We start from the raw sequence: 26066 nt of genomic DNA on the forward strand, positions 1-26066 counted from the left end.
CAGGCCTGGCATCCCAGCTGCTCAAAAGACTGAGGCAGGAGAATCACAAGTTCAAGTCCTGAACTGACCACAGAGTAAGCTCAAAACCCTGTCTCAAAATAAAAAGCTTATAACAGGTCGGGGCGTTAGCTCAACGGTAGAGAGCTTGCATAGCATCTGTCAGGCTCTAGGTTCAAAACCTTATACCAAAAATTGCTGAGGGGAGACACTACAAAACAAGGAAAGAAAGAAAAAAATGTTCTCCATTTAAATACATTGTTAACCCAACATTTTCATTTACTATAGAAAGCTTTTATGTTTACCTGTTCTCCCGGAATGGAAAGTCCATTGGGTCCCTGGGGGCCTGGAGGACCTTGGGGGCCTGGAGGGCCAGTATCTCCACGGGGACCTGGGGGCCCCTAAAATATATGAGGAAAGAGAAAGATGAAAAGGTTGATGTAAGAACCTTTAAGAACAGTAAGAAGGGTCAGAAGCCTCTCGTCATAGCCTGACAGCATGATTACTTAGTCTTCATCAACAGTTTAAAATACAATACGTGTATAAAACTCTATTGAGGCCACACCCTTTCATTCCTTTTACTACACCTTCAGAAAATGGTGCCATGAATTCACAACAAAACCTACATTTCAACAAATGTCCTTTTAAAGGTGGTCTTTTTAAAGTAAAAACCATTATATAATATGTGCTATATCTGTATTCACATATTCCCATGAGTTCAAATTTCCACTATATTGAATCTACACTCCTTGTTCATTATGTCTGAAGCCAAGAATAGTGATGTAACTTGACGCTACTAAACCAGAAGTAAGTGGCCCAAGGTCGAATACCACCTCCAAGGAAATTTAAACAACTAGATAGCCATGACTCCTTGGAGCATTAAAATGTACTTACAACTGCCCCATTGATGCCTCTTTCACCTCTGGGACCTTTTGCACCAGGTCCTCCCTAAAACACATAAAAAGAACACATTTTGGTGTGAGCATAAGGAATTCAGAAATTGATACATAAAAAACAGTGTTTCAAGAAATAATATGCTCGCTAAACGGTCAATACTTACACAGATACTTGCAAAATATTAAAGTAAAGCTATTACGTTATGGCCGGGATGCAGCTCTATGGCAAACCCTTGCCTAGCATGGACAAAGCTCAGCTTTGAGCCCCAGCATGACTAAGAAATAAATTTGTATCATATAAACACACAGGCAAAGAGAATTTGAAAACTGCACAATCTATGTTTCTTCTTGTTATATTCGCAGCACTTGAATGAAAAGAAAAGTGCATTTGAGGATTATATGAATTATATTCTGCAAATGTCTCAGGACCTCAGAGTGTGCGCTTACAAACAAGAATTCAAGGAACAACAAATAAAGCCAAAAAAATATGATAGTGACATCAGAAAATGGCACCTCAATACTAGAGAAAAAAAAAAACAGAGAAATAGCTATCAGATCCAAGACATATTCCAGGTGAATCTCAGATTTTTGATACTAATTCCAGGGACATTTTGAATCCATATATAAAAAGTGCTTTGTAATTAACCTAAAGTCAAGTTATTTTCTATAACCCCAGTATCACACAGACTGGTGCTCTCAGTATCTGAGTTGCTCCTATATCAATAATTTATTTTCTTAAAAAGCCAATGAGGTTAAAGCAATCACTTATATTCCACAGTAGGGCTCAAGTCAGGTATTACAAATCAGGCCTAATCCAAAGAGATACACACTGATGGACCAGTGCACTCTAGGGTAACTGCAGTCTTCAATGTTTCACTTTGCATTTTTCTTAGGCTCTCATCCCTATCACAGAGTATCTAGTCATAGCCTCAGCATTCAAGTTAGGCCACACTCTAGTACTTGCTCCCAGAGCTTATACCATGATCATATATTTGTCATCTTAACATGTTCACACCATGAGGTGTGCCTGCTATGTCAGGTACATATGTTCTAAGTTCTACTTAAGTTGTTCTTGGTCAGCCTTCCAAACCATGGTTATTCATACAAGAAACTTTAAGGAAATACAGTAAACTTCCAAGTGCTTATATTTACAGATGGAAACCCAAACTTGTGTTTTTAAGAGGAAAAGTCTTGAAGAGAGCCAATACCTGAGTAGCTAGAGAAATGGTCTGGGCACTAGAATAGAACTCTCTTGCCTTTTGAAATGAAATTGTGATCACATTTACTAATTTATTTGCTGGGGGACACATTGTGAAATCCAGAGGACAATGTGCATGAGTTAACCCTTTCATTCTACATTGTGGATGTTAAGGATAAGACACTGGTCATTCGGTTAGGCGGTCAACACCTTTACCCACTGATTCATCTTGCCAGCTCCCTAATTTTCTTCTTGATTCACTTCATTTCAGATCTCTAAATATATTATGAATATACATTATAAAGATGGCTGGAAGTTTAGCATGCTCCAGCATTGAAAACACTGAAATGGATAAAAAGCATTTTATGGCCACCATACTGACAAACAGGTGATTTCCCCCTTCAAAAACAACTTTCAAAACAAAAGAGCAATAAGCAACTATGTGTGTTTCCTTACTGCAGGGCCCGGGGGTCCTGGAGGTCCAACGCTGTCCTGGGTACACGTGCAAGCATTCGGAAGGGCGGGGCATTTTGCTTCATCTCTCTGAAATTTTGAAATGATCATTTGCATATAAACTCAGTGAGACACAGAGGGTGACATCTCACCCACCACCCTACTTACACACATGAGAATCTGTTTCCCAACTGGAACAAGTAACTGCTAGTTAATCATAGCTTAGAAAGAGTCTAACGTTCGAATTTGCTCAGCTCCTTTGTGCTATGCTTGAGCAACCCACACATAACAAAGTAAGGTTAATAAGATTAGCAGAAGCCCTGGTAATTTAGCCCAGTTTTCTTGATTCCCTGTTATAGAAAATGATGCATATCTTTTTAAAAAATCAACTCCTATTTTGTTCAGGAAAAAAAAAAAAAAGCAAAGCCCTTTCCATAGTCCCCACAACTCTCCCATTCTGTAAACCAGCATATGTGTCTCACTGTGGGCCACGGTCCCACTTTACCTTCTCATGTCTCAGGTAACTAGAGCACACTGTGAGAGTTATAGTTAGCGTGTCTGCCTCTACCAGCCACATAGCTTGCTCCCTCGCTCCACTGGGTCCTCTGCTTAACTCTCTTATCACTGAAAGTTGATGGCACCTCCATCACTCCCCATGCCTTTACCTGTGCTTGGTTTTCATACCAAGGCCCCTGCTCTGCAACAGAACCCAGATCATACTTAGGTTATCTAAGAAGGATTTGTTCCAGGACCTCCAGAAAAACACCAAAACCTAAAGATACTAAAGTCACTCATATAAAATACTCTAGGTTTTGCATGAAGCCTAAGTATATCCTCCTGCATGCTTCAGATCATGTCTAATTACTTAGTATAATATGTGTTAGGAATAGCTGTTACATTATGCTATTTAGGAAGTAATAGCAATAAAAATGTCTGTGTGAGGTTGACAAATATCCCAGTTAGGAAAGCATTAGAGCAAAAAGTATGCTTAGAAGTTCAATAGATTCTGTCTCTTTAATATTTCCAGTCTGTATTTGGTTAAGTCCACACAGGAGAAGCCCAGACTCACGGAAAACCAATGCATCTAATTTTTAATTTCTCTCACTGGCTTTCACAGATACTCACCTTTTACTGCAATAACCCTGTCATATTGAAGAATTCATAGTTTCCAATAAATGTTCACTAAATATTTAATAGTATACATTTATCTGGCAGATGTGTGCAGCTGTACTTGCCAAAAGCTTCATATCACCAACACTGAACTTTATAATTATCATCTACACACCACATGTATGTATGTATGTATGTATGTATGTATGTATGCATTCCTTCCATCAAAAGGTCCATAGTAACCCAGAAAAGTGATAGCTTATTTAGTAAAAGGCTGTTTAGCAGTGGGAGGTCTGCAGTAAGTAGGTTTATCAGACACATTGACTCAGCATGATTTTCCTGGCTGTTGTTGAGAGAATTTCCAGATATGATCTTGTACATTCCTATCCTTCCAGCAAAAGGTCACGTGAGCCCTGGCCTGAGCTGTGGTAACTGAAGAGCACACACACATTGCACGTCCCTGGGCTCCAATCTGCAGCTCTTGAGTGCTATTTCCTCTCCCAGACCATTTGCATGAGAAGAGCTCTGTCTTGGGGGTTTAATGCCAGGGCAGGGCTTACTCACCCTAGAGGGAATATCACAGCATCTGTCTCTGCTGGTCCACACTGGGCTGCAGACAATGTCAAAGCTCTGGATTTGGAACTGCAAATGACCAACAGAAACATCAGTTAAGGAAGATGGTTTAAACATTTTGTTTTTATTTAGTAATCATTTTATTTGTTTACATTTCAATTGTTATCCCCCTTCCCGGTCTCCCTTCCACGAACCCCCTACCCCATCCCACTCCCTTTTGCATGTAAAATGGTTTAAACATTTAAATATCACCAATTTCAGGTAGATTCTCTCAAGAGCATTGTGATGCTCATGTTGTGAGGAAAATCATTAAAACTGTAAATCTCAAAGAGACAGAAACAGGAACTGCATTAACCAGCCCCTATTCCTGACCCACGGCCTGAAAAGAAATGATGGATTGAGGTATTTAAGAACATTCCTTTCTGTCTTTAGATTAATTTGAATACGCACAATTAAATCAATCTTTTAAAGTGTGTCTTTGTAGAAACGTTACATTAAAGAAACTGCCACCCTATTCTATGATTGATGATATTTGCTTTAGAAATTATTATCTAGGAATAGACTAATAATTTTGTTTTGTTTTGTTTTGTTTTGTTTTGTTTTGTTTTGTTTTGTTTTGTTTTGTTTTGTTTTGTTTTGTTTTGTTTTGTTTTGTTTTGTTTTGAGGCAGGGTTTCTCTGTGTAGGCCTGGCTGCCCTGGAGCTCACTTTGTAGGCCAGCCTGGCCTCGAACTCAGAAATCTGCCTGCCTCTGCCTCTGCCTCTGCCTCTGCCTCTGCCTCTGCCTCTGCCTCTGCCTCTGCCTCTGCCTCTGCCTCTGCCTCTGCCTCTGCCTCTGCCTCTGCCTCTGCCTCTGCCTCTGCCTCTGCCTCTGCCTCTGCCTCTGCCTCTGCCTCTGCCTCTGCCTCTGCCTCTGCCTCTGCCTCTGCCTCTGCCTCTGCCTCTGCCTCTGCCTCTGCATCCCAAGTGCTGGGATTAAAGGTGTGCGCCACCACTGCCCGGCAAAATAGACTAATAATTTTTAAGGCCCTCAACTGAGCTATTTCAGTGAAGCATATGCCTGTCTTTTTAGAATTTAAAAGGAAACTGTTTTAACAAAAGGAAAAATACTGTCTAGATGCAGCCATTCTTTGAAAAATCTGATGATCTCTTCTTTCCTGGAGCCAAAAGCTACCATATAGGCTACTGGGGGAAAAAAGACATTGACATCTTACGCTGATATCAACTCTACAATCTACAATACTTTCTTCAGTAGAGGGAATTCAAACTGTAAACCTAGTCAAAAACCCATGACTGAGGAGGTCTTAAGCCCTAGGGGTGAGCTTAATACGGTTCTTAAGTTGTCATGGTAATAATCTGCCTTCTAAATATTTATAGACAAATACTATCCCCAGCTTTAATCAGAGAAGTTTCTCTTTGCAACGAATGGCAGTGAATGCAGAGACACATGGCTGCTGAAGGCGCTCAGAATACGTGATGGGGAGCACTCAGTCCTGAGCGGAAGATTTAGGCCACCCTCCCCCCCCCCCACCCACCCCCGCCCCCCAGGGTCTCCTTCTATGGCCTCCTCCATGGCCCAGGAAAAATTGCAGAAGAGGGAGTGGAAAGAATGTGAGACCTAGAAGACAGGGATAAGAGCTAGGAAATGTCCTCTGAGTATCACACAGCCAATGCAGTCAAGTCACCATGACTATGGCTGTTTGCAACTGGCCTGCATATCAATCAGGGATCAGCAAGAGAGTCATGTGGCCCTGCCTCTCCCTGTTGAACTACTAGCTACTGATAAATGTTGGGAGAAGGGAAGGCATGTTCTTCAGTTATGTAACCCCTGATGAGTCCAACAGACACCAGTGACTAGTTCCAAACTATGGTCACATAGCCAATCCTGATTAAACTCAATGCCCCTTCTTCCCCCTATGCCTAAAAAGTGAATGTACAAATTCAGGCTAACAATTATTTTGGGGGAAAAAAATATCATGATCTTGCTGGGTATGTAAGCAGTTATCTGTCTTGTTTCTTTCCAGCATGACCTTGTTTGAAAAGATTACATGATGTTTCTTGGTGCCTGGGTGTCTTATTGTGACTGCAGTAGTAAAAAGGTATGTTATCATATTCTCTCAGTAGCACATTTTCTGAATGTAACTTTCCACACTTTCAAACTCACTAACAAATTAAAACTCACTGAGGGAAAAAAAAAAAGCAAATAAAATTGGCTGATTTAGAGGACACCATGTCAACCTTACCATAAGGCACTAAGCAGCAAAGGCCTCGCAGGGCTTTACTTACCGTGGCTGACTTCCTCTCTCCTTTAAGAAGTTTTCCAAGAATTTCGTAGCCATCAGTTGTTATATTTCCAGCTTCTTTGATGTCTTTTTCTATAATTTCATAGCAGTCAATATAAATCTTAACACTCTTTGAGGTCACTACAATATGGACCTAAAAAGATAATTAATCTTCATTATAAAATTTCTCTCAAAAAAACAAGCTGACTTCTGCATTACTTTATACCAATTCTTTATAAATTGTTTCTTTTTTACTTATTCTACTCTCATACAATACATCAAGACTGCAGTTTCTCTTCCCTCTACTCCCAGTTTTCCCCCAACCTCCCCTCCCTAGCCCCAGATTGATTACAAAACCTGTTTCTTAAACCATTTTATCCCAAGTCAAGAGTCTTGGGTTAAGGCCCCCAATGGAGGAGCTAGAGAAAGTACCCAAGGAGCTAAATGGAACTGCAACCACATAGGTGGATCATTATTATGAACTAACCAGTACCCCAGAGCTCTTGTCTCTAGCTGCATTTGTATCAAAAGATGGCCTAATCGGCCATCACTGGAAAGAGAGGCCCATTGGACTTGCCAACTTTATATGCCCCAGTACAGGGGAATGCCAGGGCCAAGGGGTGGGGGTGGGTGGGTGGGGGACTGGGGGGGGGAGTGTATTGGGGACTTTTTGGATAGCATTGGAAATGTAATTGAGGAAAATAAAAAAAAAGAGTCTTGGGTTAAAAAGTCCAAGAACTTAGGTTTTAAAATCATATGAAACTTTACTAGACACTGACTGCATTTCAGAGTCTGTCACCCATGTACATGGGTAAAATTTCATATTTCCCCTCTGTGTACTCTCACTGAGACAAATAGAGAGGATGCAGTGCATGAAAGAATTTTGTAAACTGTAAAACAATGATCTAAACAGACAATAGTAGACCACTAATATATTTCATTCAATGCAAAGGAGCTGTAGATATCTTCCACAAAGGTCAATTCTGATTCATTCACCACCATCTCTTCACTATGTATCGGACAGCTTTCTCTAACATAGAAAGAGCTAGCACATCATCGATAGTCAAACCCAGAAATCAACACAACTCAAGATTTATTTAAAGAAAGGAACACCTATTGATTGTGTTGCATCTGCTAAAATGGGGGACATTAGGAAATCTATTGGTACAGAAATTCAGCAAAACACTTGTATTGAAGCAAGGAAAAGAATGATTGGGACAAAGTGTTGGCTTCACACTTAGACTCATGGATCCCACTATCTCAGCACAAATACTTAAGCAAGAACTTGATGGTTACTATGAAAAGTTTGACAGACAGATGAAAAAGAGCGGAAGTACTGCTCTGAAGCAGGTAGAATGGGAAGAATTTCTAAAGGTTTATTTTAAAACTAAATATTTTTTCCTACAAGGAGCCATCACTGAAGGACTGGCTCATAACATCTGTGATAAATAAGAATTTCATGTTTTTATATACAAGTGATTCATAGCTTACTAAAAATAAAGTTTAAACATCCGTGAGATAATCAACTAGCACTGATCTCAGGAACATCGCATAAGCATTCCCAGGATATTTAGTATCTAATAAATAATTTTAAGAAATTTATTGGTTCTTATGAACAACCACACAAACAAATGTTCACAAGGGTTATTTCAAAATCAAAAGGATTTTAATTTGTATCATTCAAAATACACTCATCTTTCACTGCGAACCATAAGTCAGCACATCCTGAGAATACATTTCGCTCTAATTTCTTCACTCCTCTTACTGCATTTTAAACATATGCAAATTACATTTCATTGCTGATTCTTGATCCGTAGCTCACTGGCCAAAGAATTCAGGATTATGATTGCCTGCATTGGGCCTGAAGAAGATTGGCCTGTCTTCAGTCAAGCATGGATAGGGAGGACTCACAGGACCAGAGCCTACCCTGCTTAAAAGCTGCTGGCTACTTGTAGACTTGGGGGTAGGGCAGGAGTTGTCTTCAATATATGCCACATGTGAGTATTCCAGGCCACAACGGATACTTTGAAGCTCATGGTCACACAAACAGTTCTAGTTTAACTCAACTGATCTCAAGATAAAACACAAGGACATGAGTGTGAGAAAGGGATTTGTGAAGAGGAGCTGGACTGGTGGGAGCAGGAGGGAGAAAAGAGAGTGAGAGGTGAAAGTGACCCAGATGGCATTATATACATATATGAAATTGTCAAGAAGAAAACTTATAAGAGTTATAAGTCAGTCAGCCACATGTCCTTATGGATTAAGTTATATAATTGGGTGGGGAGAGTTACTGGAGAGATAGCTCAATTGTTAAGAATACTTGCTGCTTTTCTAAAGGACCTAATTTCCTTCCTGGACACCCTAATGATGGCTAACAACCACCTGTAATTCTAGTTCAATAGAATCCGACACCCTTTTCTGGCCTCTTTGAGCACCTTCCATGCATGCAATACTCATACTCACAGGTAAATACGCATATGCACAAATTAAATTAAATTAAATAGTAAAATATGTTAAATAGGAAAAAGAAAGGAAATGAAAACAATAGAGTATGAAGAAAATAAAGTTCTCTATGGTCTGCTACAGCCTACCACAGACAAAGGTTACCCTCTGACTTAATCAAAAAAGTTTCTCTTCGAAGTGAATGAAGGTGAATGAACAAGATGCTGAGAACAAAGGATGGTTGAGGGCTCCGCCCTAAATAAGACATTTGCACCACTCCCTTAAAGCTCAGAGAGTCCCATGGTAGAAGAGGCAGAAAGAATGTACGACCCAGGAGATAAAGAGCAGAGCTACAAAAGCTAAGCGGGGCACGGTCACGGGCAATCCTGCACTCACAACAGTGTGTCCACTGGCACTGCGCCCAAAGATGTAAGCCCCTCCTAAACTTCAACTATGAGTAAGGAACAAGATCCCAGCACCTGGCACTTACTGTTGATCTAATGGCCACCACCAGTCTGATGGTTACTTCTAAACTTAAAGTCATACAAATGGCCCAAATTAAACTCTGATGAGCACTAAACTAAACAAAAGTTAGTAAAAATGGGAAAAAACTGGAAAAACAGGGAATATATATATGTATTTATGTGTATATAATTTCATACACATATATTAAATTTCATAATATATGTATATGTTCATATGAAATTTAATATATATAATTGTCAAACAAAAATTATTAATAAAAAAAGAAGACAAAAATAAGTGAACATAGAGAATTTGGGTAAAGAGAGAGCCAATGAAAAGAAAGAAATATGAAAAATATGAACACTTCTCTAGGAAAACAAACAGTACAAGGAAGGTAATGCCAAGAAAAATTTATCTTCATTTGCAATAATTAATTACTATCAGTAAAGATCTCTCAAAGTACTACTCTTTTGGCTTAAATAAAATGGATGGTTCCATGAAAATTGGGAATTTTAAAATAGCTACAAAATGTTTACAAGTTGTTCAGGAGATTAGATTCTTAGCATCTCCAGTAACCGTGAAAGAAAAATAAATTCATCCTTCTCAGCTTGCTATTCAATTGTAATTTTAAAAGCTTTATCAATGAGCCAAGGTTGTTCCTAAGAACGTTGCCAGAATCAACATCTCCTCCTGGATAAGGATGAGTCAAAGCCAATCATGTCCCCAAATTTTGCTTTCCCAAGGAGGAACTTATCTACTGCATTGCACCAAAATCTGCAAATGTTTAAGCAAGATATATTATACTACAGCACTTGGAATTGTTTTTATTCTCTGTGGCTGTGTTGCCATCTACATCACTGTTGGCTTCCACAGGCACAAGAGAGCTTCTTGTCTCTTTAAACTAGATTAGGAAAGCCCTTCTCCATCCGTATCAAGAATCTATAACTACCTATTCTATTGTGGGTGGATAGGAGAGGGTTGAATTGGAGGATTAAACAGAAGGGAAAAAGGGATGAAGGAGGAAATATGGGGAGAGACAGCTTAAACAATAGGACATCTGTGGGCTCATACAGAAACCAAATACAGTAGAAGCTTTCTATAACATATACATATGTAAAGTCTAGCAAAATGGCACATCAAATAACAGAAGAAATATCTCTTATCACCAAATAAAGCTTCCAGTACTGGTAATGGGTTATATCTAATCAAATGGTTGGCCAAAGGGGTCCTATGGGAACCCCCAAACAACTCCGGCTATTGTCAAGAATATTGGTGATTCTTCACAACTAACAACATGGTCTTATTGCTAAAGACAACTCCTAACTAACTGAGCATGAATCAAGCTGGTACCTACCTAGTGCCTTATGGAAAAGTTTTCTTGGTACTAGAAGGTACTTTGCACACTACCAGAGGAGAAAAGTAAAAACCAACCCAGCTTCAATCCCTTCTACCTATAATTATGATCTGGCTTCAAGATGGACTGGTGCAGTAGTGGCACAACGGTTTTTGGAGTAACCAACCAACATCTGTTCCATGAGAGAGAACCCTTACCCAACGCTGCTTGGGTGATTGAGAACCTAAAGCTAGATGACTTAAAGGAAAACAAAATACTACTACTCTGCTAAAGTAATGTAGCAATAAAATGACTTCTAATGACATTCTGCTATACACATAGATCTATGCCTTCCTTATCAGAGCAAGCTTCCTCCAACAGCAGATGAGAACAGCGGGGACCCACAGTCAGATATTACGAGTGGAATAAGAGACCTTATAACACTCAGCCCTAACTGGGATGTCTCTATCAAATCACTCCCCTCGAGGCTCAAGGAACTCTGAGGAAGAGGAGGCAGAAAGAGTTATAGCCAGAGGGAATGGAAGACATCCAGAAATCAAGGTCTTCTACACACAGTAGGGTTGGGACACATAAGAACTCACAAATACAAAAAAAAAAAAAAGCATATACACAGCTTATATGGCTATGCACTAGGTGGGGTCCTAGGGATGAAAGAAAAAGGGAACACACACAACCATTCCTAACTGAGAAGCCTTCTCCAATTGATAGTCACATGAAAAAAGAAACTCAGTTGTATCCAAGAGTCTTACTAGGGAAACAACCCAGTCTTAAGAATAACCCCCAAGCTCAGCAACAGAAAGTGAACTCAAAGGCATCTTTGAAGGTGCTGTGTCCCATAATGTTAAGTAAGAGGTTTGGGGGGGGTTGTTTTGTTGGTTTGGGTTGGGTTGCATATTTTTCTACCTTTCAGATCCTTTGTGTATATATTATGGCTTCCAGTTTGGGGTTTTTATGAAATCTCTGGTTATGTGAATGTGTGTGTGTGTGTGTGTGTGTGTGTGTGTGTGTGTGTGTGTGTGTGTCTGCATCTATATGCATTTCTTATGCTTTTTCTTTGGCTCTTTTTTGTTTTGTTTTGCTGCTTTGTCATATTCTAATCTGTTTGCTTTTAATCTTATTTTTCTTTTTCCTCTTAGATGCCTAATTGTTTTCTTTCTTTCTTTTTTTTATTTTATTTATTTATTTTTTGTGTGTGTGTGTTTTTGAGACAGGGTTTCTCTGTATAGCCCTGGCTGACGGGAACTCACTCTGTAGACCAGGCTGGCCTCGAACTCAGAAATCCGCCTGCCTCTGCCTCCCAAGTGCTGGGATTAAAGGCATGCACCACCACTGCCCGGCTGCCTAATTGTTTTCTATCAACAAAAATAGAAATGGTGTCAATCCAGATGGGAAGGAAGGTGGGGAGGAGTTGGGAGGAGGAAGGGGACAGGAAACTGTAATCAGAATAAAGTGTATGAGAAAATTCTATTTTCACTAAAAGAAAAGAGAAATTCTCAAGGAACTAATAATTTTTGTATACTGAGGGGAAAGGGGAATCTAATTCATAAACTGGAAAGCATATGGAAATAAATTAAGCATACCCAAGAGCATTAAGCAGGAAGAGGCTGCATTGACCTATGCAAGCAAGAGAAAGGCTCTTCAGTTTCACTTGGGGATCATATTGAACTAGGAAGGTGTGGTTTTGTGTATGTGGCTTGTCTTTTACCATGCCATACATAGGGAAATTATATATAATCAATTTAAAAATTTGTATTTCTGTTAGCACAATCTCATATGTGAAAAATAGCATTAAAAATGTATTCCTAAACTAGATTGTTCCTTTTGTTTCTGATATATCCTGTCTCAATACTGTACTTTGCCAATTGATTGTCCCTTAGAAAGCTGAACGTTTCAATAATCCTCTGGACACTGACAAAAACTCAAGATCTCCAAGAATGAGAAACCACCTTAAATATCTCTTACAAGTTTAATGTGGTTATTTAGGAAACTGTGTATTAAAAGAATGGTGTTTTAGACTTTGTGTTCATGTAATAATCTATTACATATCTACCTTAATTATTCCTTCAGTTATTGTTAATTCTTATTAATAAATTCTTATTCTCCAGTTTGCTTGCATCATGTAATGTTTTAATAGGCAAGCACATAAAATGTTTGTTCTCTATAAAATGATAATATGACCAATTAAAATACAATCCATTAAATTATTAAGTTTGTTAAAATAAATGGCAGAAATGTTTTCAGTAAAGTGGTAAATAGAGTGGCTAGAGAGGTGGGTCAAAGGTTAATGGCACTTGCTATTCTTCCAGGGGACTTGAGTTCCCGGCTTCCAGGTCAGGAGGCATAGAACTGCCTGTAACTCCTGCTCCAGAGGGATCTAACACCTCATCAGGGCTGTAAATGCAGCCTCACATATACAGCATAAATTTACACAGACAAACACATACATATAAATACCAATATATCTTAAAATGGAAAAAATGGTAAGCAGAAAATCAGGCAAGTTTCATTACATATATAAATATATATAAATACAAATATATACATAACCATTGTTTCAAACTTTGGAAAATATAGTGAAAATATACCAAAATGCTAGTGGAATTTACTGTTTTATTCAAATTTTATCTTGTAACTTAAGCAAATTATTTAAAATAAAAGTAAAAGGCATAACTAGAATTCTAATTTAGCTTAAACACAATAAAATAATTAAGTTTTGGTTTCAATTCATACTCTTATTCTAAAAATAAGACTCAGATAATCTTACATTTTTACCTTATGAAAGCTTCCATAAAATAATGTCTTCACTTCATCTGTGTCAAATGTCACAGTTTGTACCTCGCCTCTTGTATCCTTATTAAAGAAAGATAGTGTCTTGCTAGAAGCTGCAATCAAGATAAGATCATTGTTAAACTTCTATACACATAACATGCTTTTTATTCAAAGTATACAAATAGTTCTTGTTGGAGAAATTGAAAAAAAATTCAATATCTACCAGGGAAGATGTGCCCACTGGTATAGAGGTGGCACAATTATGATAAAGTCACCCCAGTGACTTTCTGCTTGAATCCAAGGCTCACTGCATGGGAAGGATTTCAGGCCTGGAACCGAATACCTGGTAAGGATCCCAGAGCTGAGGATGCCATAGGCCAGAGTCAGAGGAGGATCTACTTCTATTCTTTTATAAATGAACATGCTATCGGACTACCTTCTGAATACTGGTCCATAGCCATATTTGACGCTGCTTTCAGTCTTTGTCTAAGGAGCTTCTTACTGCTGCAGGCAGAGGTTAACTCTGAAACTCATAACTAGCTAAAGTACCAAGAATAAGTGACGCTGGAGCATTCAGCCCTAACCAAAACATCTACATCACTGCTTCCAAGACTCAGGGAACACTGAAGAAGCGGGGCAAAAACAATATAAGTACAAACGTATGGAGAGATGTGCTGCAAAAACAAGTGTCTCCTAAGTATGGCATGGCAATTGCACTCTTGAGCTCACTGTGGTGGTGGTTACATGCACAGTGCCTGCACAAGATGGGGATCGTGAGTCCATTATCTTTTCAACATGGATAGAGGAGGACTCATGAGGCCATGAACAACTGTTGCCGCCAATTAATGGCTGTTGATGGAGGAAGGCATCATTGTCTTCAGTGGTGTAACCACTAAAATGTTGCCCAGAGTCCAATGAATAACTTCCCACACGTTCTCCTGTATGCAACCCCCATTAAACTCAGTGCTTCGCCAAAAAAAAAAAAAAAAAAAATCAAAAGAGTAAGGGAGCTTTGCAGAGAGAAGAAAGATTTCAGCAGGGAAGAAAAGAGAGATGAGAGGGCATGATGAAGGTGAACAGGACTAAGATTAAATACAGTACAATTGTCAAAGAATGAGTAAGTTAATTTTTAAAACTAAATAAATGAGAAAAAAAAGCAAGAATTGTTTCAATTGCAAGTAGATGCAATTTGAATATTTGTTGGCATGTTATTTTAATAAACTTCAACTGAAAACATGTACCAAGTAAATATATATATATATATATATATATATATATATGCATATAAATATATTTTCAGAAGATTTCTAAAGATATAAGGAAAAACATGATCAAAACTATGCATATGCCTTAAAATAAAATAAAGTCTCCTTACGATCTGCAATCACTCCAACTTGTGGTCTGTAGTCTCTGTCTGTAATTTGCCAAATTGCAAAGGGGTCAGTAGGAGTTTCTGGGAGAAGTCTAAACAATAATATAATCGTGTATGAAGGGGGGAGTCCATTTGGATGCAGTTCTCTGTTTTGGATAAAACAAAATAAGCAATAAATGGGATTATTCATCAGAGACTATTTTGAACTTTTACACAGTAATATCATTATAGGTAGTGTTAGGACCTAATTACAGTCATCAAGCCTCATAGCAGAAGGAGAAAACCTTATGAAACACGTCAAAGAATCAAACACAAATCCATTACTTGGGATTTGATCAATTTACAAGTTTGGAAAACTTTCAATTAATCATTATCTTCCTATCCACAACTAATATTTTCTAGACACACAGAAGCACCAATTTTAAAGTAAGAAACACTATAACTATAGATATAATATTAAGAGATTAAAGTCTTACAATACATACTTAATTTCCAGTGATAGGGATATGATAATGTAGATAAAATGGCTTAAAGTTTTCATTTCTCTCTTGGCCTCACAGTAGTTCCTACACCTCTAAATTCCTCCCTTGAAATCAAGTAAAGCACATCAATAAACTTACAGATTCCCCTAAAGAGGACCAATGGGAAATGTTTAGGCCACGTACATATGCAAACAATTAGAAACGAAACAGAGATGGGATTCAACTAAAGGAAAATGAGTTTTGGCTCTAACGACATGAGACAAATATTTCCATCTCTTGTGTCCTTCTAGCACTGTGTGAACTGCTGTTCTGGGAGAATGTTTGAAGGAGAAATAATGTGTTTCTGTATAACACTGCATGACGCTTTCTCCCTGGAGGTAGGACAAAGGCCTGGAGGGGAACTCCTGGGAAAAATGAAGACACAGGATGTCTCTGGAGGCTGTATGTCCTGATGCCATATCATCAACATGCTTGGTGTGATACGCTCTTGCTCCCCAGGGCATAAGCTATGAGAAAGCTACCATGAGGCCTTTTATGTGGTTAAGAGCTGTCTTTTAATGTTCTGATTTAAAAAATATTGATTTTCTCCCTATATTATCCTCATCTCTCTCATTTAGCCTATTTTTCTCCTTCCTCAGTAAAACAACAAAGATCTAATTACATTTACTCTTCTTTCCTTCTAGTCAAAACTTGTGAGTTCTGTAGAGAGAAGAGGCTGCCATCATTTAAAATCATATCTTGAGGTGACTGGAAAAATTAAATATTCAGTAATGTTGACCACTAGAAAATCTAGCATACTGAACCATTGTAACTAAGCATAAAAGATGTAGGCATTTATAATGGGTCAAACCATGCTATGGACTCCTCCTTAAAACAAATTAGCTTTGGTTTTAGAATTAGGTTTCCACTGGCTTTCCTCTGTGTATTTCAATTTTCAGACATTATTTTCTGACCCTCCCCTAACTCTCTGGACAATTTGTTTTTTCTTGTCCTTTCTCCCCTGGAGTTGCCAAACACATACTTTTCAACATAAAATGGTTTTCATTTTAATGAATAAGAAACATTATTTTTTTGTTATCATACCCAGGTACAAACTTTCATAAAATAAAATATATCTAGTGCTACCCAACAGACTGCTGAAGTATCAGCCAACATAAACGACCCTCAGCCTGTCTGATGGTGGGCAAGTGTAGCTCTGCAGCCCTTCCTTTTCTGAAGTCTGAAACATGAGATAGAATGTCTGCTCTCATCTCTCACTTACTCCACCCAGGTCTTCTACACCACAGGGGTGAAATGTTCAAAATAATGCTCTGCCTTCCTGTTTTAACAACCTTCCTTAGAAGAAGAGAGTAAACTAAAGCCCCAGCCTACAGCTCAATAGGCTGTCCTATTATCCACCTTGCCATTAGCAGACTGAGAGGCTTGAATCTTGGAATAACAATTCATGGGTACCAGTGTTCTACATGCACGCTGTTACATAATCCTAGGAAGATAATTAAGATGTCTTTAGGAAAGCAAACTAGATTATCCACAGGGAGTCTTCTGACAACTCTTAAGTTCCAAGATTCCGGGCAATCAGCAGCAAGTCTAAGAGCCTCTTGTCTACTCTAAGAAAAAAGAAGCGCCCCCATTTTCACACTTACGCTGTGGGCTGATTGATAAAGGCATTCTTCTGAAGTCTGTAGGCTGAATAGCTGGGGAAAGATCCGGATTCCAAAGAGACTCCTTGGACAGAGGCAAAATTCTTTTCTGTCAGGTTGTAAGCTTCAAGCATCTTAAAGCCTTGACATCAAAGAAGAAAATATTAAATGAGTACATTGCAATTACATTGTTGTGAATATCTTGAAATAAATTAGCCAAAGGCTACACAAATGTCTTACCTGGTGATGTGTAGCCATCCAGATAGATGAGAGGGCAACCTGGAACATGCAACGTTCTTTAAGTATGTGTCACCAATATGAATTACATAGATGCACAGAAAGTAGCAATGCATGTGTACAAAGCAGAGTTTTTAATATAGTATTTAATTGCTGAAAATAATACACGTATAGTGTTTCCATTATCTAAAGCACAAGAACTGTCGCTCATGGTTTAAGAGAAGGACATTCATTTGATCTATGTTTAGTATCTGTGGCTCAAAGCTGAATTTGAAATCTTAACATTAAAAAAAAAAATCTCAAGCCTAGACTAAGGACATGGGTCAGTGGTAGAGAAGCAGCCTGGCATATGCCAGGTCCTAGGTTCAATATCTAGCACTATAGAAAAAGAAAGCAAATAAATAAAAGTAAAAGGCCAGTCTTCTCATTGTTCTCTTGGGGTACAAGCCAACAAGATACCAGTTGATTATAAAAGGAAACCACCTCACTGAAGTTCTCTCAAATATACAATTCAAATGCTGTAGACATTGTGCTGGTAAGAAAGGGAGAGATTAAAATTATTTTCCCACATGGGGTTTATTACATCTTTAAAGCTAAAAATGGACTTCTGGCAAGAACCCGTTTAGGCTGATCTCAAAAGAGCAATGATTCATCAGTTTCGAGAGATTTCCCAGAATCTATGTATGCCCTGGGTGTGATCCCACATGGTATGGATAACTGCCTATAAGCAGTCATTTCTCAATGAGGCCGTGGCTTTGGGCTGAGCAGGACTTACTTGAAGTGGCAGTTTCACAAACAAACGTGATCAGATTGTCCTCGATCTTCTCAAACGATTCAAAGTCATCCACGATGAATACATGCCTCTCGCTGGGCTTGCTGGCAATGTTGGCAAGCTCATTGTAGTCCACATCAGCCACACCAACCACAAATACACTGAACCCTGCCGAGTGCATTGACAAGGGAATCACATAGCCTCTTTCCGTAGATTGTTATTTATAAAACCCAACATGAAAGCATCATAAACCAGGAAATACATCATAAATCATACTGTATTTCCTCAGCATGGACAGCAAATCCTTTTATTTGACGCAAACTCCTCTAAGAGAAGAATGTGTACTCTATAATGATTATAAGCCTCTTCAGTGTCATCCCACTTTCTGACTTATAAAATTCAATTCACTGGGTCTTCTCAACTGACACCTCAACAATTAAAACACAAAGCTTTTAATAGTAGGAAGACTGTTCAGTATACATTGTCTTCCACAAATCCACAATTCACACACAAAAGTCCAACAGTTCCGTTAACAACTTAAAGCTGTTTTTAAGTTTTAAATATGAATTCTTAAAACTGATTTATTTTTGATCATCAAACTTGTGCTCAAGCGCTTTGACCACCTTTAAAATAGATCCTACAGCTCTTACTGAAAAACAAACATTCTACTCTTTAAGTAAATGTAAGTAGTTTTATTCAAACTGCTCTATTTGACATCATAACAAACAGGCTATCTAAGGACATTTACAGACATAAGCATTTGCATGTGCATTGCATTTTTATCATCAGTTCACCTGTTTCATTAAGTAAGGTAACCAAGGCTCAGAATGAGATGTGCTACATGCTCTCTGAATGTTTATCCATGGTACTCATGGGGCCTGAGTGTCGATGAAGGCCAATAACTAGAGAAGAACCCATTAGAAGAGAAAAGAAGCTTTAAGGGAGGGCATGGAGAGAGTAACAGAACACATGTGATATGAAAGTAGACGAAGGAATACCAGGCATGGAAGGAAACAAACAGGGATGGAGTATGAGGAAAAGGGAGAGAGTAGTCAGTTGGATAGGGGCAATCAAAATGAACTATGTATGAGAATTTCATAAGGAAAACTATTATCTTATATGATAATTTAAAATTAAAGATAAAAGAAAATGAAATGACTTCACACTCAGCACAACCTACAATTACAACCACATAACTCCATATGAACTGATGTTCTAGTTAACAAAGTCATCTACCATTGAGTACAGCAGAGCACACGTCGGATAGATTACTTTCTAAATTATGCCCGCCTAAGGCCCTGCTTGAGCCAATGGCAGGAGAGATGATGTTAATACAAGTCCTAGAAAAGCCTACTTTCATCTCTAATAAGGCTGAACAATAAGTCAACAGAGCCATGTTACCAAGGGGCTTCTACAATGCCTGCTTGGCAAAGTCATCCCCAGCACCATCTCCCAGAGACTGGCATAATTCTTATTTGCAGACTGCCTCCTGACCATCTTCACTCAGTCTGCATCTGCAAGGAGGAGCTATGGCAGGAAAAAGCCAATGATGTTCCTTGCATAGGTATTAAAATCAAGACTCATTGTGCTATAGCAAGAAGTCCGGCAGTATATTATAGGAGTGTTCCATAATCATAGCTTTCTATACTCTTCCATCCTCTGTGGAGAGAGTCAGGCGACAGCCCTAATTCACATCTCATGCAAAGAGTATGCGTCATTTTTCAGGAATTAGCAATCTATTCCATAATTAAATGGAAATTATAGTTATAAAGTGTACGGTGAAACAAAATTTGGCTCTTTTATTATCATTCTTACATACTTAAAGCATGAATTCTTATACACCATGAAGTCCATGTTTGTGCTTACCTGACTGCTGGATGACAAAGGCTGCCTTCTTCACCTCATCCTGCGACCGGCCATCTGTGACCACAACCAGCACCTTCGGGACATTCTTTCTCATGCCGCTCTCCCAGGTCAAGACCTTCTCCTTGATAAATGTGAGGGCCTTGCCTGCAGAGTGTGGTATGAGCACTTTAGTGTCACTTCAGTGAGAACTATCCATTTACCATGCCCAGGTGACAAAGATGTGACTATTAGACCAACCTGCCTACTCTAAAAAAAGGAGGCCCACACCAATGCTGCCACAGGGTACCTGTTCTTGTGTTTCCTCCTCTGTAGCGAATGTTCTGGAGGGCTCCGAGGGCTAGAGCTTTATCGTTGTATGTGTTCAGCTTGAATTCAGACTTGACCTCATCACTGTACTGCACAAAAGAAACCTGAAAGAAAATAAGTTTAGAGGCAAGTGTCAGACATCCAGTTGGATCTCAGTTTTCCAGTGGCTCCTCTGATGGCAAAGTGGGATCTTGGATGTAACAAGATATTTTAATGCCTAATAATGTAACCATGGCTGTTGTAATCTCATTACATTTTCTAATTTCTAATCTCCAGTGAAACTATCATCATTTAAATTAATACCAAAATCAGGCATGGTGGCGCACGCCTTTAATCCCAGCACTTGGGAGGCAGAGGCAGGCGAATTTCTGAGTTCGAGGCCAGCCTGGTCTACAGAGTGAGTTCCAGAACAGCCAGGGCTACACAGAGAAACCCTGTCTTGAGAAAAATAAATAAATAAAAAATAAAAATAAAAATAAATAATTAATTAACACCAAAAATATTTATATGTGCTTTTCTCCAAAATGTAAAATGAGATGGGTCAACCAGCATAATGGTGAGATGCCAGTGTCAGAAACAAGAACAAAACCATCCTGATTCATGGGCAGTTGGCTCTCAGCCACCTCCTTTTCATAGATGTAATTCATTATTCATAGTAAATAAAAATGTCATAGTATCATCATAATTACTACTCCTGACAAAACAGTATGATTTACATGAAAGTGTGATTTAGTGCTATGTAGTCAAGATTCACTGGGCTCAAGTCCTAATTCTGTCTAACTATAGCTGTATAACACTGGGCAGTCCCTACTTTTCTGGATGTTGGTTTCTTTATCAACAAGGTCAGGATAACTGTATTTACCTTGTAAAATTGCTTTAAGGATTGATAATCATGTGATCTAGTGAACCCAATAAACTGTAATAGCTATTGTTTTCAGAAATTAAAAAAAAAGTAGCCAATAATAGCTTGATGCCTTTCTCAAAGGAGTTTGGAACATCACCTACAAGGCTTTAGAGAACTGTGGAGTGTGGATGTTCATCTTTTCATGGGTATCCTGGGAAGAGTGGAGAAGGCTCTTTGTTTTGTGACGGATTACAATTAAATGATTAATTACTCTTTGATGTTTCCTGTAGAAACATAAACTTCTCTAAGCTCCTACTCAAGTACAAAAGAAAACAGACTGGAAGTGATTCCACAGTAATAGAATTGGTAATTACCATCTTAGAAAAACAAACTAACTCTCCTTTGGGTCACTAATGGATATGCTTCTGGCTGGGATAATGTATACAATGTAATAACAGTGTAGACACACACCCTTTCCAACCACTATTCTTATGTTAAGGGCATGATATGACAACACACTTAATGTGCAGAACTTTGGATGGCCTTTCATGGAATGCGCTTTGTTGGAAGTTTCAAGTAGAATCTTAGAGTTAGACTGTCCTAAGTTCTCCAACAGGAACATCATCTGGACAGAGAAGAAAGCTAAAGGATTATGTATTTTACTACTTGTTTATTCCCAGTACCAAATTACTTCCCAAAGACACATGTAACAGACATAGCAAACTGTGAAGTCAAAAAGAGAATTTCTATCAAAATGAGTTTCTACTTTAATAGTGAGTGGAAAGGAAACCATATAAATTACAAATAAGAAACAGTAGACACTACAAATAATAGAATAGCAGGACATGATAAAATAAAGTCACTAGTGATGCAATGCTCACCTGAATCCCAGCAGGGTTGACTTCATCAAAGGCCCCCACAGTATTAAAGATAAATTTTACAACTTTGTTAAAATTGTCATCTCCAATACTCCAAGAGGCATCCGTCAAGAACACAATATCTGCCTTGGCCCCTTTGCATACTGAAAAAAAAAGAAAGAAAGAAAACCCAAATCTCCTTAATTTTCTCATCATGTGACACTCCGTACTTAAAAAGCATCTAAAACCTTACTACTCTCAGTATGGCTACATGGTGAATCAGGAAGCAACGTGGCCTCCTCAGCCAGGCCAGGATCCTGAGTTAGAAACAGTAAGATGTCCAGATGGCTCAAATGTACAAGAAAGTTGAAAAGGCCTGTTCTAAGTGACCTCAGCTTTAGTTCTGGGAACATACTGGTTAAATTCATTATTCAGTGATAGCCTCTTGCCACATGTAATCCCTCAAGCTACCTCAAACAATAAATGAAGGGAATCAACTGAAAAGCATCAATATTGAAAATTAAAGGAAGGCCATCAGCAGGTTGAGAGATTTGCAATATAATTATCAAATATTTAGGACAAATAAAATATTTTCTTTGCTTTGAAATTGGACCATCAGAATAATATGTAAGGAAAGAAGAAATAAGATAACTATCTTTGACTTGACTCATTTTGCAACCTAAAAGAACACTTTCTAGGGCAATGTTTAGAAAACCTGAGTTCATTCAAACTTAATACTTAGCATGTACAAGTATAACTTCAAGAGCAAACTGGAAGATAAACTCTGAGCTGTGTGTGGTGACAATGTGTGGATGGAGCTTCAAGCACTGCCATGGATGCCCCAATCTGGTTATGAGAGCAAGCACTAGCTGGGAATGAGAAGGGTAGGAGTGGGGGCCCCTGAAAACTGTGCTTCCGGCTCAAGTTGTTACGAACCTGAGACTTCAAGAGGAAACAAAGGCTGCTTTTTAAAATTTTTAACATGTTCTAAGCCATGATTCTTTCAGCAAACTAATTTAAATAAAGCTCTTAGTTTATTCTCTAAATAATACTCTTTAAATTTTTAATTTTAGTTACACAGCACTTTTAATAAGATTACAACCAGTTATATCCTTATACTATGAAAGAAAAACACTTTGAACATTGAAATGTTTTCTAAAAATCAAAGTGTGAAAAAAGAATAAACCATATTATTTTGCTTAAACTGGGCTTGATGCAACACAAAGAAGAGGAGGAGGAGGAGAAAGAAAAGGAAAGGAAAGGAGAGGAGAGGAGAGGAGAGGAGAGGGGAGGGGAGGGGAGGGGAGGGGAGGGGAGGGGAGGGGAGGGGAGGGGAGGGGAGGGGAGGGGAGATAAAGGGGGTAAGGGGGTAAGGGGGATGAGGGGGGATGAGGGGGAAGAAGGGGAGAGAAGGGGAGAGAAGGGGAGAGAAGGGGAGAGAAGGGGAGAGAAGGGGAGAGAAGGGGAGAGAAGGGGAGAGAAGGGGAGAGAAGGGGAGAGAAGGGGAGAGAAGGGGAGAGAAGGGGAGAGAAGGGGAGAGAAGGGGAGAGAAGGGGAGAGAAGGGGAGAGAAGGGGAGAGAAGGGGAGAGAAGAGGAGAGAAGAGGAGAGAAGAGAAGAGAAGAGAAGAGAAGAGAAGAGAAGAGAAGAGAAGAGAAGAGAAGAGAAGAGAAGAGAAGAGGCCCTCAAATCACTGAGACAGCAGCCTTAACAAGCTCGTTGTGTTTTTTACCAGTTCACTGCAACTGACAATCGTGTCTCAGAGTTTGATGAATGGAAATATTTTTAGCTTTGTGTAATCTGGGTCTCTTCTCAGTTCAGGAGCCAGGAATTCCAAAGTCAATGGTCTAAGTGATTAGATTTCAGATATAGCCAGAAAGGTTTACAGTGTCTGTTGACGCCAGCAGTCGGCAGAGCTAAGAGGCCACAGTGTGACTGTGGAGAAGATGGAAGGCCCAGTTAGATCTTCTGCTGCAAAACTAAGGAAACAGAGTCCCAGCTAGAGGTCTGGGTTGGATTAGGACTGATTTGATTCACCCCAAAATGTGCCTAGGAAAAGGAGGAACAAATAACTGCTCATCTTTGTTTCCTCTGCAAAACCCCTTCAGCAGAAATAATATCGGGACATTCTGAATCAGCTGTAGATTGTGTGCCTATGGCGTAAGTCTAGGATCCCTACAGGCTGATTCTACCTTTTATGTTAACGTTACTTACCATCACGGGCAGGTGGAATAGTGGGAGGAGGAGAAGGCGTGGGTGGTTCTGTAGGAGCCTCTGTTGGTTTCACAGCTAGTATTTCAAAGCAACAGTTAGAAAAATATAACGTACACATCCCCTAGCCCCCAGAAATGGGGATTTTAAATCCTTAAAAACAAATGAAGACTTAGAAAGCAGAGGTCAAGCCCACTGGCAACGACTAAAGGAGATTCCTTTCTATCTAGACTGCACGTACTCAGTCAATTCTCAGGTCAACTAACGCTGCAGAAAGCACAGGTTCAGAGGGAGAACTCAGGGCCTTCAGAGAAGCCACACAAGTAAATGTCAGTAATATGTTCACCCTTTCACTGTCGTCAGAGTCATCTCTCACTTCTTCAGACCTATTTTTAAAATACTATCAATAGGGGCTGGAGAGGTGACTCAGTCATTAGGAGCACTGGCTGCTCTTCTAGAGGATCAGGGTTCAATTCCCTGCACCCACAAGGCAGCTTTACCTGTCTGTAAATCCAGTTCTAGGAGATCCAACACCCTCAGACATATATGCAGGCAAAATACCAATACACATAAAATGAGAATAAACACTGACAGAGCCTGATATAGCTGTCTCCTGAGAGGCCCTACCAGTGCCTGACAAATACAGAAGTGGATGCTCACAGCCTCCATTGGATGAAGCACAGGGTCTCCGATGGAGGAGCTAGAGAAAGTACCCAAGGAGCTGAAGGGGTTTGCAGCCCCACAGGAGGAACATCAGTATGAACTAAATAGTACCCCCAGAGCTCCCTGGGACTAAACCACCAACCAAAGAAAACACATGGTGGGACTCATGGCTCCAGCTGCATGTGTAGCAGAGGATGGCGTAGTCGGTCATCAACGGAGGAGAGACCCTTGGTCCTGTAAAGGTTCTATGCCCCAGTATAGGGGAATGCCAGGGCCAGGAAGCAGGAATGGGTGGGTTGGTGAGCAGGGGGAGGGGATAAGGGGTTTTCAGAGGGGAAAACAGGAAAGGGGATAACATTTGAAATGTAAATAAAGAAAATATCTAAGGAAAAAAAAGAATAAACATTGAAACATTTTAAAATACCACCATTAAAGATAGTCACTACAAAGTCCTGGAATAGCCACACACCCTGCTCATCCTATTACTGCTACCCCAGGGGAGAAGAGTCGGATGCCGCCCACACTTGGAACGTTCTACACTCCAGATAACTCAAAACTTACTGGTCTGTTCTTTGATGGGGACACCCGGCCCCTCGAGATTTGGTGTCTGCACAAAAACAGTAACGCCGTACTCAGCCTCCGGGGAGAGACCAGTGAAGCAATGACTGGTCTCTGATCCTCGCACGGTTATTTCTTGTCCCCTGGTTCCTGATTGGGATAAGAGGAAAAACAAGTGCTATCACCCATGATCTGGAAGGACATGTTTACATAATGGCTTATAAACAAAAGGAAACCAGCTCGGCTTCCCAGCAGGCTCAGTTTGTTTTCTTTTGCACATACCATCTGCAGGACTCAGCTTTAGCCTGTAGGAGGTGGCTGCCCGGTGAGGTGACCACTTGACACAAAATGTATCCCATCCAACCTGATAAGTTTTCAGATCTGTCACATTTAAGTACACTACAGAAGAAAGAAAAAAAAATACAGATTCACTATGTATAGTAAAAAAGAAAAGCATAGCTTTCACCATAATATGATGTTCATGAAAAGTAAAATAAATGCTTGAAATCTCACAGTATCTCGTTATGGGAAACTTACATCAAACACGTCTGAAAATGTGGCATAGACAAACTCATCCTGCTTCTCCATCTATGATTTTATTTTCTTTCCTTTTTTCCCTTGAGACAAGGTCTCCATATATAGCACTGACTGTCCTGGAATTCACTCTGTAGACCAGGCTGGCCTCAGACTCACAAAGATCCACCTGCCTCTGCCTCCCAAG

At 39.4% G+C, this 26066-nt stretch overlaps 1 protein-coding gene across 2 annotated transcripts in view; it reads right to left on the reverse strand.

The window, feature by feature from the left end:
• Positions 1-26066, reverse strand: part of Col12a1 (collagen type XII alpha 1 chain) — a 119993-nt gene that overhangs the window by 15366 nt on the left and 78561 nt on the right. For both annotated transcript variants that reach the window (XM_021172383.3, XM_021172385.3), the window contains exons 41-56: positions 25628-25744; positions 25349-25495; positions 24128-24202; positions 21939-22078; positions 20194-20317; positions 19908-20051; positions 18045-18209; positions 17273-17311; positions 17036-17174; positions 14914-15056; positions 13542-13651; positions 6513-6662; positions 4219-4296; positions 2548-2634; positions 892-945; positions 303-398 (exon numbers count right to left, since the gene is read on the reverse strand). In XM_021172383.3, the coding sequence (XP_021028042.1) occupies positions 303-398; positions 892-945; positions 2548-2634; positions 4219-4296; positions 6513-6662; positions 13542-13651; positions 14914-15056; positions 17036-17174; positions 17273-17311; positions 18045-18209; positions 19908-20051; positions 20194-20317; positions 21939-22078; positions 24128-24202; positions 25349-25495; positions 25628-25744 (1808 nt within the window). The remainder of the gene's footprint in view (positions 1-302; positions 399-891; positions 946-2547; positions 2635-4218; positions 4297-6512; positions 6663-13541; positions 13652-14913; positions 15057-17035; positions 17175-17272; positions 17312-18044; positions 18210-19907; positions 20052-20193; positions 20318-21938; positions 22079-24127; positions 24203-25348; positions 25496-25627; positions 25745-26066) is intronic.

The sequence above is a fragment of the Mus caroli genome, unplaced genomic scaffold (genome assembly GCF_978045245.1).
Source record: "Mus caroli unplaced genomic scaffold, Mus_caroli_1 scaffold_11, whole genome shotgun sequence".
In the NCBI taxonomy this organism is placed as follows: Eukaryota; Metazoa; Chordata; class Mammalia; order Rodentia; family Muridae; genus Mus; species Mus caroli.